Here is a 14,016-nt window from a genome sequence, read left to right on the forward strand (position 1 = left end):
GATCTGATAGGAAGCGCACAGGAAATGCCCAGTCTTATTTGTGCATTATAATTTTATAGGGTGTTTGTTTTGCTTTCATAAGTGTTTTTATCCAACTTTGGGAAAGCATTGGTGAATAGTGTGGGGGGTCAAAAACAAAGGACTCCCTTCATGTAGAAATCATGTAGAATTGTAGATAAATTGTGAGAATCTTCATGTGCATTCTATGAAGCCAAACTTTCCATTCTTTCCCCCCTTTCTCTCTCTTTCCCCCCTGCCTTTAAAAAGTATTATCATTATTTAAAAGGTGTTATTATTGTGCCGTGTGGCACTTGGCTGCTATCTTGCGGACAAAGCAAACACCCTTGTCAGAGAACATTTGCAATTATCCCATTTTGCATCCAGCGTGAGGACAAGCCACCTCTGGCTGTGTGATGTGTAGCAATGTGACTTCATTGCTATAAACTTGGAGGCTGCAGAATGCTACAGATTTAGCAATCACCCATCTGAGAGTGAAATGAAATAAAATTCTACCACTCAGTCAATTTTCGCTCCCTTGCTAGGATTGCCAAAACTTGCCTTTGTGTATGTGTGCAAACAGTGTGGTGTTGCGACCGTCCCTTAAAAACCCATCATACCAATCAGCAGGTTTAACTGTCAAGCAAGCTGATGTAAGGTCCCTTTGAATTACTGAGTGAGGGATATTCTTCCTGCCAGGTCCTGTCCCCTGTAGGCACTATAGAGAAGTATTATAGGGCAGTTCTTACCTTGGGAATTAGCCTGCAAGACCCCAATGCTGTCATCAAACTGCATAGACTTGATGTTGAGTGACGCCAAGATGCATTCCTTGTCCTGCAGCGAAGTATCATCAATATTATTCTGATTGGCTGACAGGATTACGCACATGTCGCAGAGGTTGATGTTGACAGCCCTTAAATCAGCTCGACTTAATGGTGTACCCTTCGGCAGAGAGAGAGAGAGGAGAGAGAGAGAGAGAGAGGAAAAGGGGAGGGAGGTGGAGGAAGAAATGGAAAAAAAACAAATTAAATACTGAGAAGGAGCTTTGGGAAATTATTTAACAAGTATCTTTTTTATGCTCTGACATTAAGCTGGTCTAACTATGTGCCAGGGAATAGAAGGAATGTGCTAATCTAAAGGGTAGTTGGTGCTGATGGCAGCATTTTAGCGTTAAGTCTCAATACTCAGTCAAGCTATTACTAACAAACAAGAAGCAGGAACGTTGCCAGAGCTCTGCATCTTGTCTGCAACTCAGAACTGCCTTGATTTCAGTCAGCCTTGTGTGGCAAGTTCTTGCCTTCCAAGCATAGCAAGGGGTGTGTTCAAGTATCTGGAATATTGGGCCATGCTAAACCTGGGGGGAAGAATGCTCTGAACACACAAATGCAAAGAAAACACACACTAGGTGAAGCAATACCCAGCAAAGTGTAATTCTAGTCATCCCCCGCCCCATGTACTTCAACAAACTGTCATTTAAAATGGTCTGATTGAGCCATTTAAAAAGAAAACGGAATTGTCTCAGTGCCTATTCTTCTGGGAACAAAATTACCCATCAGAATGTAGTAACATTTTGTAATGTAATTGTCTTATGGACGTGTATAAGTTTCGGACTGATGTTTACTTGGGAATAAGGGATGCTCAAAACCATTGTGGCTCCTGTGAGACGGCCCCTGAAATGCATTTATTGTTCCAAGTGGCAGACATCCATTTTTTGACGGGCCTTTCCTGATGCAATGACATATGCATGCATATGGACCACAGCAAGGGGCCAAATGCCAGCCACTTGATGCATGATCAAATGTTAGTGTTTTTGAGGGGGCTTCCACTTGGCAGGCCACAATGTATGCCAGTGTATAGTGTTTACAGTCTAGCATGATTTCCTTCTTAGCCACAGTGGTGTGCAAATGTTGCATGGATGAGGGTCGATGGCCAACACAGATCTGAAAATGTGACATGATTCGCCCTGGATGCAGCACAGGAATGTGCATTTAGACATGCCCAGCACTTTGGAGAAACGAGGCATGATAGAGCGATACATTAGTAATTATTAGCTGCCTTGTGTTTTGGGACAGCGAGGTCACTCGTGATAGCTGCAGCTTTGAAAAGTAACAAGCAACTTGGATAGACAAGCTGGATTTGAAGCCTTGTTACTTTTAGGCACAAAAGAAGAAATAAAAGAAAACAGACAATATTAATGCAAAGCATTTGATGTGGAAATCATTGCAATTCTCTTGCTGCTTTGCACCTTGTTTGCTGGGTGTAAACAGCAACCTAATAGAAATTTGCACTATCGTTAGCAGTCAGGCATAAATGGCAACACCAAGTAGTGAAGAATTGGGGCCCTTTCAGTTCAGGACTCATTGTGTTAGAAAGAAATTCATATCTTCTGACTGTATGCCTCCTTAAAAAGATGAAATGCCACTGTCAGGCTGTTAAATAAAGCAGAGCCAGCAGGCCAGCCTTTCAAAGGTCTTTATGGATGCAGATAGATTAGGTAGATAGACAAATAATACAAAAATGTTTCCAAAGGTTTCATAGGCATAAATAATGCCATAAGTAATGACTGTCATGCTGTCAGAAAAAAAATCATAACATCAAAATTGGCTGCATGCAGGGCACTCAAGCAAGTGTTCAATAGATAACATAGCTAACATATTTGATAGCAGCTGAAATTCATCCTTGACGAGGGACTGAGCACGTCGGCAAATTTCTTCTAATAAGGTCTCCCAGGGCTTAGTTTTCACAGATACAACAAACAGGGAAAAGGCCAAGTCCTGAGGCCTATAACCGAATAGGAGTTTTAAAAGAAGAGGAAGCCCAAGATCAAAGCCAGTGTGGTTCTGTTCAGTTGGTGCAAAAGAAAGAAAGAAAGAAAGAAAGAAAGAAAGAAAGAAAGAAAGAAAGAAAGAAAGAAAAAGAAAGAGGTGGGCTTTGGACTTACAGGCAAGATTGAGAGTTTGGGGAAGTTATGCATTGTTTCCCATTCCCTCTTCAAGTATTCAAGGGAGCCCACAAACACAATGTGCTTAAGCTCATGGTAGTGGAAATTGCTGGCTCTTAATGGCATCACAAAATTCCTTAGTCCAATCAGCGCTGATGTCATATCACCAAATATGCAAACCACCACATGGCCACTTAACACTGTCATGGCTGCTTCGCTTCGAGTCTGGAAAAGCAAAACAAAGTCAGTAAGGAGGACAATAAAGAATAACAATTAGGAGGAGGGGTAAACAAACAAACAAACAAACAAGTTTGTGTGTGTGTAAAGTCTGGCCTTGGGAGCTGAGACGTGCTTTCCGAATTTAATATTTAGGCCTCCTATACTTATTTTGCTGGTGGTAAGCCTCATTGAATGCAAGGGGGCTTACATGAATAGGGCTATCAGAATACCAAGATGAAGGTGGGGTACTTTGACATGTGTGACAAGCAATAGTTGATTCTCTACAAAACACATATTTCAGGGTCCACCGTTGGATGAACAAACTCCAAGCGTGCAGTATATTCTCAAGCATATCCAGACATAAGAATCATTCACAGGAGTGTGATCCCTCAACAGAAAAGGAAATGTCTAAATCAGCCCTAATATAAATCTTACGAATTGAGTGGGATTACTTAGGGTTTAATGCATGATTTATTGCTAGCAATCTGATATTCAATGGGAATTGATGGACCATTGCTGCTGTACTAACACACCACATTGATCACCGTTATCCTGTTCCTTGCAAGAGTGGCATAGGCAGCAAAGAACATCAAACAGTAGCCTTAGCCCATGTCTTCTGCCTTAGTCAGTTTAATGAGCAACCAGCCAGGGAATGTGTGTGCATGAGCACCCGCATTTCTATGTATTATTTACTGCAGTTCGCATATTTGCATTGTTGGCAGACACACAGAGCAAAACTAAATAGATGATTTCAATCTCAATCAGCAGCCGCAAAATTGTACAGATAATGATTTCAATTACAGGGCAGTCCCAAAACTCGGTAATGGTGGCTCCTGCCTAGCTAGGATAGATAACTCCTGTCCCAAAGCTATGTATGACTGTTTGAATATTAAGTAACTCTGTTCCTCCATCACTTGGAGGGGCTATGTGGCATTCTCTCTCTCTCTCTCTCTCTCTCTCTCTCTCTCTCTCTCCTCCCCTTCAAATCTATCCTAAAAACATTTTCAGTGAAGTCCTGGCTTAACACTGCTACAGCTGTAATGATGATTATGGGCCACTTGCCACCTTCATCTCATCCTTTAGAAGCTTAGTGATACAGCGGGTGACGCTGTGGTGTAAATCACTGAGCCTTGGGCTTGCCAATCGGAAGGTCGGCGGTTCGAATCCCCGGGACAGGGTGAGCTCCCGTTGCTCGGTCCCAGCTCCTGCCAACCTAGCAGTCTGAAAGCACGTCAAAGTGCAAGTAGATAAATAGGTACCGCTCCGGCGGGAAGATAAACAGCGTTTCCGTGCGCTGCTCTGGTTTCTCCGGACAAACGTCAGCTTCCTCAGCCAGTAAAGCAAGATAAGCGCTGCAACCCCAGAGTCGTTCATGACTGGACTTAACTGTCAGGGGTCCTTTACCTTTATGCATGCAGAAAGTCCCTGGCATCTTGGAGAGAACCATTCCTGAAACCCCGGGGGAGCCCCATTTCGGAACCGGAAGTGGGTGGGGCAGGCTTACGTGCACATGGTGCCTCGGAACACAACCCCTGCATAAATGGGGAGTTGCCTGCATATAAAGTCCTCAACAGCTTGGGACCAGTTAACTCAAAGGCTTGGCTTACCCCACGCAGGCCCATTCAATCACTTAGATTTGTGGATATGGGATTTGGAATGTCTGTTTTGCATCTGTGAGGAATCAGACTTCTAGTGTGATACCACCTACTCCCCACCACTTCCTGTTACTATTAAGCAGCTGCCTTTGTTATATTTTTCCGAAGCCTGCTTAAAAACCTTTTTGCTTCAGCAAACCTACTCGGAAATGCAAATTTATTATGTATATTTCCTTTTAAAACGGTTCATTTCATTTATATCTTTATAATTTTGTTATGTCTACTTGTTTTTAATGACTGCTTGCTTTATTGGCATTTCCTTATCAATATTTTATACTATTTTTATACTATTTTATGTAGACCGCTTAGAGGGATATTTTTTTGGGGGGGGAGAAATTAAACGGCATATAATTAAATTTTATTATATAAAATAAGACCTGGGAAATATAAGTGATGCACAAGATAGAATTGTATATGCACATCCATTGTGTGCAACTGGGTTGCACACAACCTGTGTCTTAGATGGAATTGTTGCAGCAGCAACAACAACAAAAATGTAATCCTGGCCGCACATGCGGTTATTCCTTGTAGCCATTCTCTGGCAGACGTGGATCTCCCATTGGGATCATAGCCCCAACCCCAAGGACCAATTCTTTTGACTCTGTACAAGCCAATCGGGTATAGCAGCACTCTCTTCTAAGGTGAACCCCTTGCCAAAAAGACAAACATAATCAGACTATAGAACAAACTAAAATAACTAGGGATTGAGGCACTCATTTTTTTTCTTTTCTTTAGAAGGTTGAAAGCGGAATGAGAGAGCCATCATCACATGTAGTATGACCACACATTGTTTTAACATTGTCTCCTGTGTCAATATATTGTCCATGAAAGTTCTTAGTACTGCAGATGTTGACTATAGTAAGCTGAACTTGTTATTTGTCGCGTTGCTATGAAAGGGCTCTCTCTCACACTCACACACCCCTTTTCCATGTGCAAATAGAATGAATAAATGTTAAGTCACATCCTGATCAGGAGGCCACCCCCAATGTCAAATATTTTTTTTTACATGCAAACTTTCTGAAGTGGAACATTAAGGTCATTAGCGTCATATCTGTTTGAAATATATTTAAAATATTCTAGCTGACATCTGTCGCCCTCAGTTATTTAAGAACGCAAGGAAAAGTTGTCTCTGGTGGTCTAATGAACACTGTGGAATGCATATCAATTTAAACAGTTTTGAATCAAATTCGTAACAATTTACTCAGTGGAATTGACTGCTTTATCGATTGCTTAAATGCCAATATTGCAGTTCCAGACAATGTCATGGTTATTATACAAACTCCCTGAGGAGCCCGAGGAACAAGGTTTTGTCTCCCAATCGTTAGACTAAACCAGAGCTGTCACCATTATTGGTTGCACCATTTAGTGGTACAGGGAAATCTTGAGGAAGCAGACGCTGGAAAAAGCTGCATCAACTGCAACAAAGTGAAGACACACCAGGGAGTTCATTTCACATATCATCAGTTTTGTCTATGAGATGTGGAGCTGCTACTCTTTGATTCAAGCACATGAACATAAACGGCACAAACTTTCGCTGAACCTAACAAACTAGAAGAGGCCTTTTGATTATATTTAATTAGTTGAGTCAGTTTGATGGCTGGCCCCACAAGGAATAAAAGGAAGATGGAGAGAGCCCAAATTAAGGACTGGGATAGCAAGAGCAGCAGCTTTACACTTCAGCTTGTTGGGCTGAGGACAGAAGTTGATGTTACGGAAGACACAGGGCTCTTTCCAAAAATGGCACTCTTGTGCTGGAATTTTCTGCCTCTGTAACCTGTATAGAATCGCTTGTTGCAAGTCACCCAAGGGACAGGCAAGCAGATAATGTCACAACATCACAACATAAAGAGGAGTAGCGCTCAACATGGAAATGCTGCTTTCAGCAGCAACCTCATGCTTCTTGTAATGTCTGAAATGGCCCTGCAAGTGTGAGAAACTGTGGACACAGCTTACCAAAACTGAATAAACACGCTGGTTGTTGTGAGATGCAAGGCAGAAATATTTTCTTTTGCATTCTCACCTGATTCTGAGAAACCAGCTGTTACATCTAGGCTTCGCCTATTTATTTTAATCTAATGAAAGTTCTTGAACTTTGCTCTTGGACTGGACTGAAAAGAGAATTTCAGTACTGTATCTATGGAAACTTCCTTTCACAATCAACTAGCATTTAGCAGAAGAACAGCTCAAAGGCCCCCACAGATATTTCTGAGTGTAACATAATCGTTCGTATTACGGTAATCAAGGCTGCAGCATTGATCAGATTAGCTGTAGATGAATCAGCTAACTCATAAATCACATTTAAAATGTTGATTCTGAATTGGGACTTTAATATTGCCAACGTTGCTCAATCATGTTAGTGGCATAGTTATAAAGCGTCCGTGGCAAAACATGGGCGTTAAAGGATCTAGTGACCTTATGGGTTTTCCATAGAACAAATGACTTATTTGTATTTAATAAAGAAACCTATAATTGAATGGTCTCAAATTAACATGTGGACAACTAAAGATTTGATTTCCTACCTGCACTTACAATTCCCTCTCTCTCTTTGCTCCCAGCAATGAAGGTAGAGGACTGAAGATAAGCACAATCTAACCCTGTGGTAAATTATGACACCAGGCAGTCTGAAAAGCAGAAACTGGCAGCAAAGTAGGAGTACTGGCTGTTGAATATCCACAAGGAACAGGAAACCTCAGGGGTCCATGCCCACCAAAAATCTGTGGACCGACCAACAGTCAGGAAAATGGGTTGGCTAAGGCACACACAGCCTACAGTCCATAAATCCTTCATCCTGGAGTTCATTACTCACTGGATTGGTTATATGCAAGGAAATAAACAAAACAGAGTGCAGTCTGATAGTATGATTCAACTTGGGATGTGCTCCTTCATTGCAGATACCTACCAAAATAACCTTGTCAATCTCCTTGGCTGGACACCAATGAAACATTCCCGTGGAGTCGTATTTTTTCACGTTGCAATCCATGTTGTCAACTTGTTCATTGCCAGGTATTAATAAGGGGTCGTGTCTGAGGAAGAAGAAAAATGTCAAGGTTAATATCAATGGAAGCCATATCTAGGAGCAGTGCCTGTAATACGGTTTGACACACCTGCTTTTAAGACAATAACAGAAAGATGAGGTTATATTTAAATGTGGGGAATTGAGAGGGGAAGAAAGAGGCTCACAATAACCTTTTATGAAATACAAGTCTTTCCTTCACCTTATGGCCCACGAATGTCCCACCCCAGTCCTCATTCCTTCCTCCAAATAAACATCACAAGAGTCTCTATTAGCATCTGCAGTGGAGTGGAAGGGATAGCTACAGAACCCCCATGCTAACTGACTAGCATGAGGATGGGAAGCCAATCGCTTGCTTTTACCGCATACAACTTTTGACGTGACGCTCTTCGAAGTAAAAGCTTTAACAGGCTGCACTTTAAATATTTTAGCAATTTGCCCAATCATATTTTGCTTTTCCAAACTGAAGCCCTTTAAAGATTCAGCAGTATGTCATTTTACAGCAAACTGACTAACAAATGCCCACATCTAGAATACATGATTTTAATACTAAACAACAATGCCCATTTTCTGTGACAGCTACGGCATTTGTAACAACCTTCAAAGCATTTCTTGTACTAAAACAAAACCAAATAATAATAGTAATAATAATAATAATAATAATAATAATAATAGTGTGCTTCATCCTCACATATTTAAAAGAGGCCAGGAAAAAAATGCCTGTAAAATCAAGCTACATCTGCCACAATGTCCACTCTCAACATGCCACACTGATCATGCCCTCTTGAGTCTCCAGCTTTAATAATTTAATGCAAGTTTCCAGAATTCTACCACCCTGACAGCCCTCCCCTTCTCCAACCCAGCTCAGAAGGAAGATGAGAAAACTGTTGAAGTGTACCTCTTACCCCACAGAGGGCTGTGGCTATGGGGTTGTGGGCTCCAGGGTGAATCACACTGTGTACCCTTCCTACCCCGCCATATGAACCATATTCATATGTGCCAATGAGTTTTTCAGTTGTGTTCTGGCACAATGTTGCTCTTCCACCTCTTTCCACGTCACCCCTTAGGCAAATTCTGAGGTGTCAACTTTACAGTGAATGCACATTATACATCACATAGAGTGATCCCTCACATCTTTAATCCAACTTCTTAGATCCATGAACAAGAGGGGTTAACCAATGCAAGTTTGAGTAAATTAAGTTCCATCCATTATAACGTTTCTGTTTTGCAGGATGCATTCTAATTTTGATTTCTAAAGAGCTAATTGGATTTGTAAATTGTATAGCTGGGATGGTGAAGCTGCAGCCCTCTTGGTTCTTAGACACCAGCACTCATCAGCTCCAGCCAGCGTGGTCAATGAGGATGGTTGGAGCTGTAGTCGACCACAGGTTCTTACAGTGTTAGTCCATTCTATTCCTTCTCCAGTGCTGCAAGTTACCTTTTCAATGCACTTTGTAGAGGATCCCTGCCCCTCCTCCCATGTCTGCTTTTTCAAGGGTTGCAAAAGGACTTCCAGGTGAATGTGTGGGTCCTGCCCAGATGTTGGTTGGGTGTTTGGGATTACCTCCCAGGCAGTAGGGCTGCTATTTGTGGCCACTGGCACCACATTAATGCACTCCCCATTTGAAAAATTGGGAGGGGGGAGGCTGTGGAAACCAATTTATACCACTCCCCCAGGGATGGCTCTGAGCCCGTCACTTAATTCTATATTCACCAGTTCCTTCTGTGGAGTTGAAGCTTATTGGGCTAGCATAATGGTTTTCAAACTGTTCTGGAGTCCTGAGGTTCCTTGGAAACATATCAAGGATTTTTCAATGAAAAGAACTGTAATGGTGGAAAAGCTTATTTGGAAAATACATTGTCTGCCATGATGAATTCCCTCCTGCAATGCAGAGTCATGGGGTGGGGGGATTGGGTGGGTGCACTTAATACAGTGGTCCCATATGCTTGGTCAATGGCCCATGCAAACTGAGTGTACACTTATTACAATATGCTCTATAACACACAAAGGTTCTGTGGCAGATCGTTTTAAGTTTCCTAGTAGACATATTGATGCAAAAAGTGTTTCTGAAGCTAGCTGGAAAGTATGAAAGCCACTGGGTTAATGTGTAATCGCATAACATTTGGGGAGTTGCTCTTAATTCATCTTTATCTCCCCTCTGCACCCCCTGCATGCTTGCACCGGATTTTGACCAAATAAAATGAATGTGTTCATCCTCAAGCCAAGTGTGCTCATCAATGAGTACAGCTTAAGAGTAAAACTTGCATTGCTGCAAAGTTGCAAAGTGGGAGTTTGTGAATATCTTTACTGGTGGTGCGGGAAGGAGACCCCACTTGTAAGTAATTAAGATCATTATTTTAACCCCAATGGCCAGAGGCTGTACGTTTTCAACGCACTGCAACATCCACAATTTCGTGCAAGGAAATAAACAGAAATCAATTGTACACGCTTCAGAAAAGCTACCAAGCTACTTTTCTCACATCTATATCTCTAGCCATATAAATAGCTTCTCTGTTCTTATGGCAAAAATTATGTGCGCCTGAGTTAAAGCGTAGAGGAAAGTACAATCTTTTCAGGGTTTTGCGGAGCATATAATGCCACTTATCATCAATTAAACTCAAGAGCGACACTAAATGCCATGCTACAGCTGCAAACCCAAAAAGCCTGCCTGGAAGACAACAGCCTAAAGCAAAACCGCAAATCCCTTTTCCAGCAAACCTGCTGTGAGATAGCCGGCATTATATTTTAAAGAGCAGTGCTCCCCTTGCAGCCATTTACAAGTACTCTAAACACATTCAATTGGCGTTTTCAGCTCTGGAACTTTTCTTCTGAACTGACCTGGAAATGGAGGAAAAAGTCAAAAGAATGAAAAGGATTCACTCCCCCGCTCCCAGTTCAAATTCCGTTTCATTCCTTTCACGCTCTCCACAATTCTGGCACTCTGTTATTATGGTATGTATTTCAGTGTCTTTATATTGTAAACTGCCCTGTGATCTTCAGGCGAACGGCTCAATAGAAATGTAATAAATACTACTAATAATTATGGGGGTCCTGTTAGTTTAAGATGGGAATTGCCAAATGGCCCCACAACCAGTCCTTTTTTTCCTAGGGGGACGCATACCCCTAAACATGTTGTGAATCTAAGTTTGGCCACATTGAGGGGCAGTATTTCAATATGAATAGGAAAATGAGAGTACCTCTAAACATTTTTTTAAGGGGGGGGGGGAAGACTGCCTACAACATTGTAATCACGGTATTGTTTTGAGTTGGAGGTGGGGCTGTATGCCTGAATCCCCTCTAATTCCTGGATCCAGCAAGGATTTAATTGCTGGAATAGCAAAGGCAGCTTCTTGGTGGGCCAATGGCTTAAATGTGGGTCATTAAGGTAGCAAAGGAAGTGGCTCTGTGCCAGAGGTCAAATGGGCGGGACTGCTTCCCTCAACTGGCTGTTGTTTAGAAGGACAAAGGCCAGAGTTGTGTGTGAAAGCTAGAAGCAAGCTGCAGGCAGAAGTCAGAGAAGAAGAGAGATGCTTGATTGGAGTGTTAATGCTATGAGCCCCTCCATCATAGGCTCAGGTTGTATTTAAATGTAAATAAACCACATATCCTAAAGACACCACAGTCTCAGCTGTCCCTCATTCCAAGGAAACTGAACCCAGGGTAAGGATCTGCTTGGAAGATTGGTGTGGCATGCAGCAGTGTGATGGTGGGGGTGGGATTATCGCAATTTCATTTGCATAAAAACAGTGAATGAAATTACTATGCAAAACGATAAGGAATCAACAGTGTGCTTTTGTAATTCTGCTGGCAATTAGCTATTAAGAGTTGTGGCCCTAACTCAGCAAGACTTGTTGTTGAATAAACAGAGGGCATAAATCAAAGGATGGTCCAGTGTTCTTATGCCACTGAAATTTGGGGTGACAGTTCACACTTTATGAGTCAAAGGTCTAGTTTTGCTCATGGAATCAGAGTTGGAGAGTCAATCATTTAGTCCAGGCATCCCCAACCTTTGGCCCCCCAGATGTTTTGGACTACAATTCCCATCATTCCTGACCACTGGTCCTGTTAGCTAGGGATCATGGGAGTTGGGCCAAAACATCTGGAGGGCCACAGGTTGGAGATGCCTGATCTACTCCAACTCCCCTGTTCTATGCAGGAAATCAAGACCTAGAACATCCTCAACAGATCAACAGCCAGTCTCTGCTTGAAGATCTGCTGGGGATTTCTTTCATTAAAGCAGACATAGGCAAACTTGGCCCTCCAGATATTTTTGGGACTACAACTCCCATCATCCCTAACTAACAGGACCAGTGGTCAGGGTTGATGGGAATTGTAGTCCCAAAAAACCACCTGGAGGGCCGAATTTGCCTATGCCTGCATTAAAGCCTCTGGTAGGACAGTATATTTAAGGAAAGTTATATGTCACTTGACTGTTGTAAAACCTCTAAGGCAGGTTACAAGAGATATTAAACTTCTCATTTAAAAACTCAGTTAAAAAACACATCAACAATTGCCAATAAAAGAACTTAAAACACATCAAGATCTACATAGGCTTGCCTAAATAAAAATATTTTAAGTTGCTACATAGCTAGCAAATGCCTATTATGTTATGTGACGCTGCACAAGTTTCACCTCTGGTTACCCTAGGCTCTCCCATCCAGTCTTAAGCTACTATATACATATTGTGTTTGTCTTATAAACTTTATTGTACAGCTACTTTATTGTACAACCACCACCCACCTGCTTCTTAAGAGGATCTTTCACTCTGCAGCCCCCCCTCTCAGTAAGTTCATACCAAATGCATAACTTGCAAAATGACAGTATTAATAGAGCCTAACAACATAGAATGAGTTTGTGTTGTGCCAGCCATTTGGAGTTGTTGTTATTATCCTCCACCTAGAGATTCTCACAACTAGTGAATTAGTGGGAAACCCAGCCAGATGGGTGGGGTACAAATTAATAAATTATTATTATAAATTATTATTATTATTATTAGGGAAGAATGGAGTGAACGGCCACAAAAGTTAGCCATTCCCAACATTGTGCTATGTTGAGTGTTTTGTCAACAAAAGCTTTTCAGGTTACCAGACAAAATGATTCCCCCACACTTCCCCCTGTGTGCTGTTCTGAGGGTTGTCCTGGCCCAATGGGCCAATTTTGTGGGTACAGCTTGGAGGAGCGGGGAGGGACAGAGGAAAACCACATAGCATTGGCAACAGTCCTTGTGCAGACTTCCTCTTGATGGGACTCACTACACTCTGGGCAAAATGCAGCTGCATGAATACTGCTGGGAGCCAGAAAACCTGAATACACAACATCAATCTTGCACAAGTTGCACTGGCTGCCAGTATATTTCCAGGCCCAATTCAAAGAGCTGGTCTTAATCTTAGAAGCGCTAAATGGCTTGGGGTGAGGTTACCCTAAGGGCTGCCATCACCCATATACACCTGCATGTAAACTAAGTTCCACTTCAGGGATCCTTCTTGAGTGCCTGCTGTTAATATCTGTTAGGCTGGCATGAACATGAGGCAGGGACTTTTAGTGGTGGCCTCAGAACTATGGAGCTCCCTTCCAATGGCCTTATGCCTTGACCCTTGAACTCTAGCATTTAGGCAGGCCTTGAAAACCTTCCTCTTCACAATGGCTTTGTCACTCTATAAAAATTCGCCATCTTCATCTGCACATCATGCTATTCCCATTTTTCTATTGCAACTTGTCTCTCGCTCCTCTATACTTTGCTTTGTGAGGGTGTAGTTCTAAAAAGTGGCTTATTTATTTATTCTGTAATAATTTGTTTCGTGAAACAGCCAGGGATTCTTCTTTATTTGCTGTGAGAAATAAGGAGGCAACATTTTATATGGTATGAATGTGCAACCAATTCACAGGGTGACCTTCCTCAGTTTTGGAGGGGCAAGTACTGCATAAATTGGATGACTGGATACTGTCCCTCCTCATATTCCACAGGGATAATCCAGAGAGGAGAAAGAGCAGGCAGGAAAAGGATAAAATACTATCATCTCAAGCGCACTGCTTCTCTGCTCAAAACCCACTTCCAAAGCTGCTTTGGGTTTTTGTTACACTGCATAATGGATAGGCAATCCATGCTGGAGAGGAATGCCTCCTTCATACAACACAGAAAGGAAATTATTTGATGTGAGGGGTCCATGGAAGGTATTTGGGTGGACCTGCT

General features: G+C 42.1%; 1 protein-coding gene and 1 long non-coding RNA gene across 16 annotated transcripts in view; one reads left to right on the forward strand and one right to left on the reverse strand.

The window, feature by feature from the left end:
• The window catches only part of LOC310844387, a 91,787-nt gene that overhangs the window by 72,411 nt on the left and 5,360 nt on the right, over positions 1–14,016 (forward strand). Inside the window, exon 7 of one of the 2 annotated variants that reach the window (XR_014564061.1) lies at positions 7,368–7,650. The exons of the other annotated variant lie outside the window; for it this stretch is intronic. This is a non-coding gene — a long non-coding RNA (uncharacterized lncRNA). Of the gene's footprint in view, positions 1–7,367; positions 7,651–14,016 lie in introns of those variants that run through there. 2 annotated transcript variants of the gene reach the window in all.
• KCNMA1 (potassium calcium-activated channel subfamily M alpha 1) overlaps positions 1–14,016 on the reverse strand; it is a 545,541-nt gene that overhangs the window by 57,952 nt on the left and 473,573 nt on the right. For all 14 annotated transcript variants that reach the window (XM_083738255.1, XM_083738253.1, XM_083738251.1 and 11 more), the window contains 3 exons: positions 7,712–7,835; positions 2,939–3,163; positions 747–939 (listed from right to left, as the gene is read on the reverse strand). In XM_083738255.1, the coding sequence (XP_083594381.1) occupies positions 747–939; positions 2,939–3,163; positions 7,712–7,835 (542 nt within the window). The remainder of the gene's footprint in view (positions 1–746; positions 940–2,938; positions 3,164–7,711; positions 7,836–14,016) is intronic.

The sequence above is a fragment of the Podarcis gaigeae genome (genome assembly GCF_964106915.1).
Source record: "Podarcis gaigeae genome assembly, chromosome: 5".
In the NCBI taxonomy this organism is placed as follows: Eukaryota; Metazoa; Chordata; class Lepidosauria; order Squamata; family Lacertidae; genus Podarcis; species Podarcis gaigeae.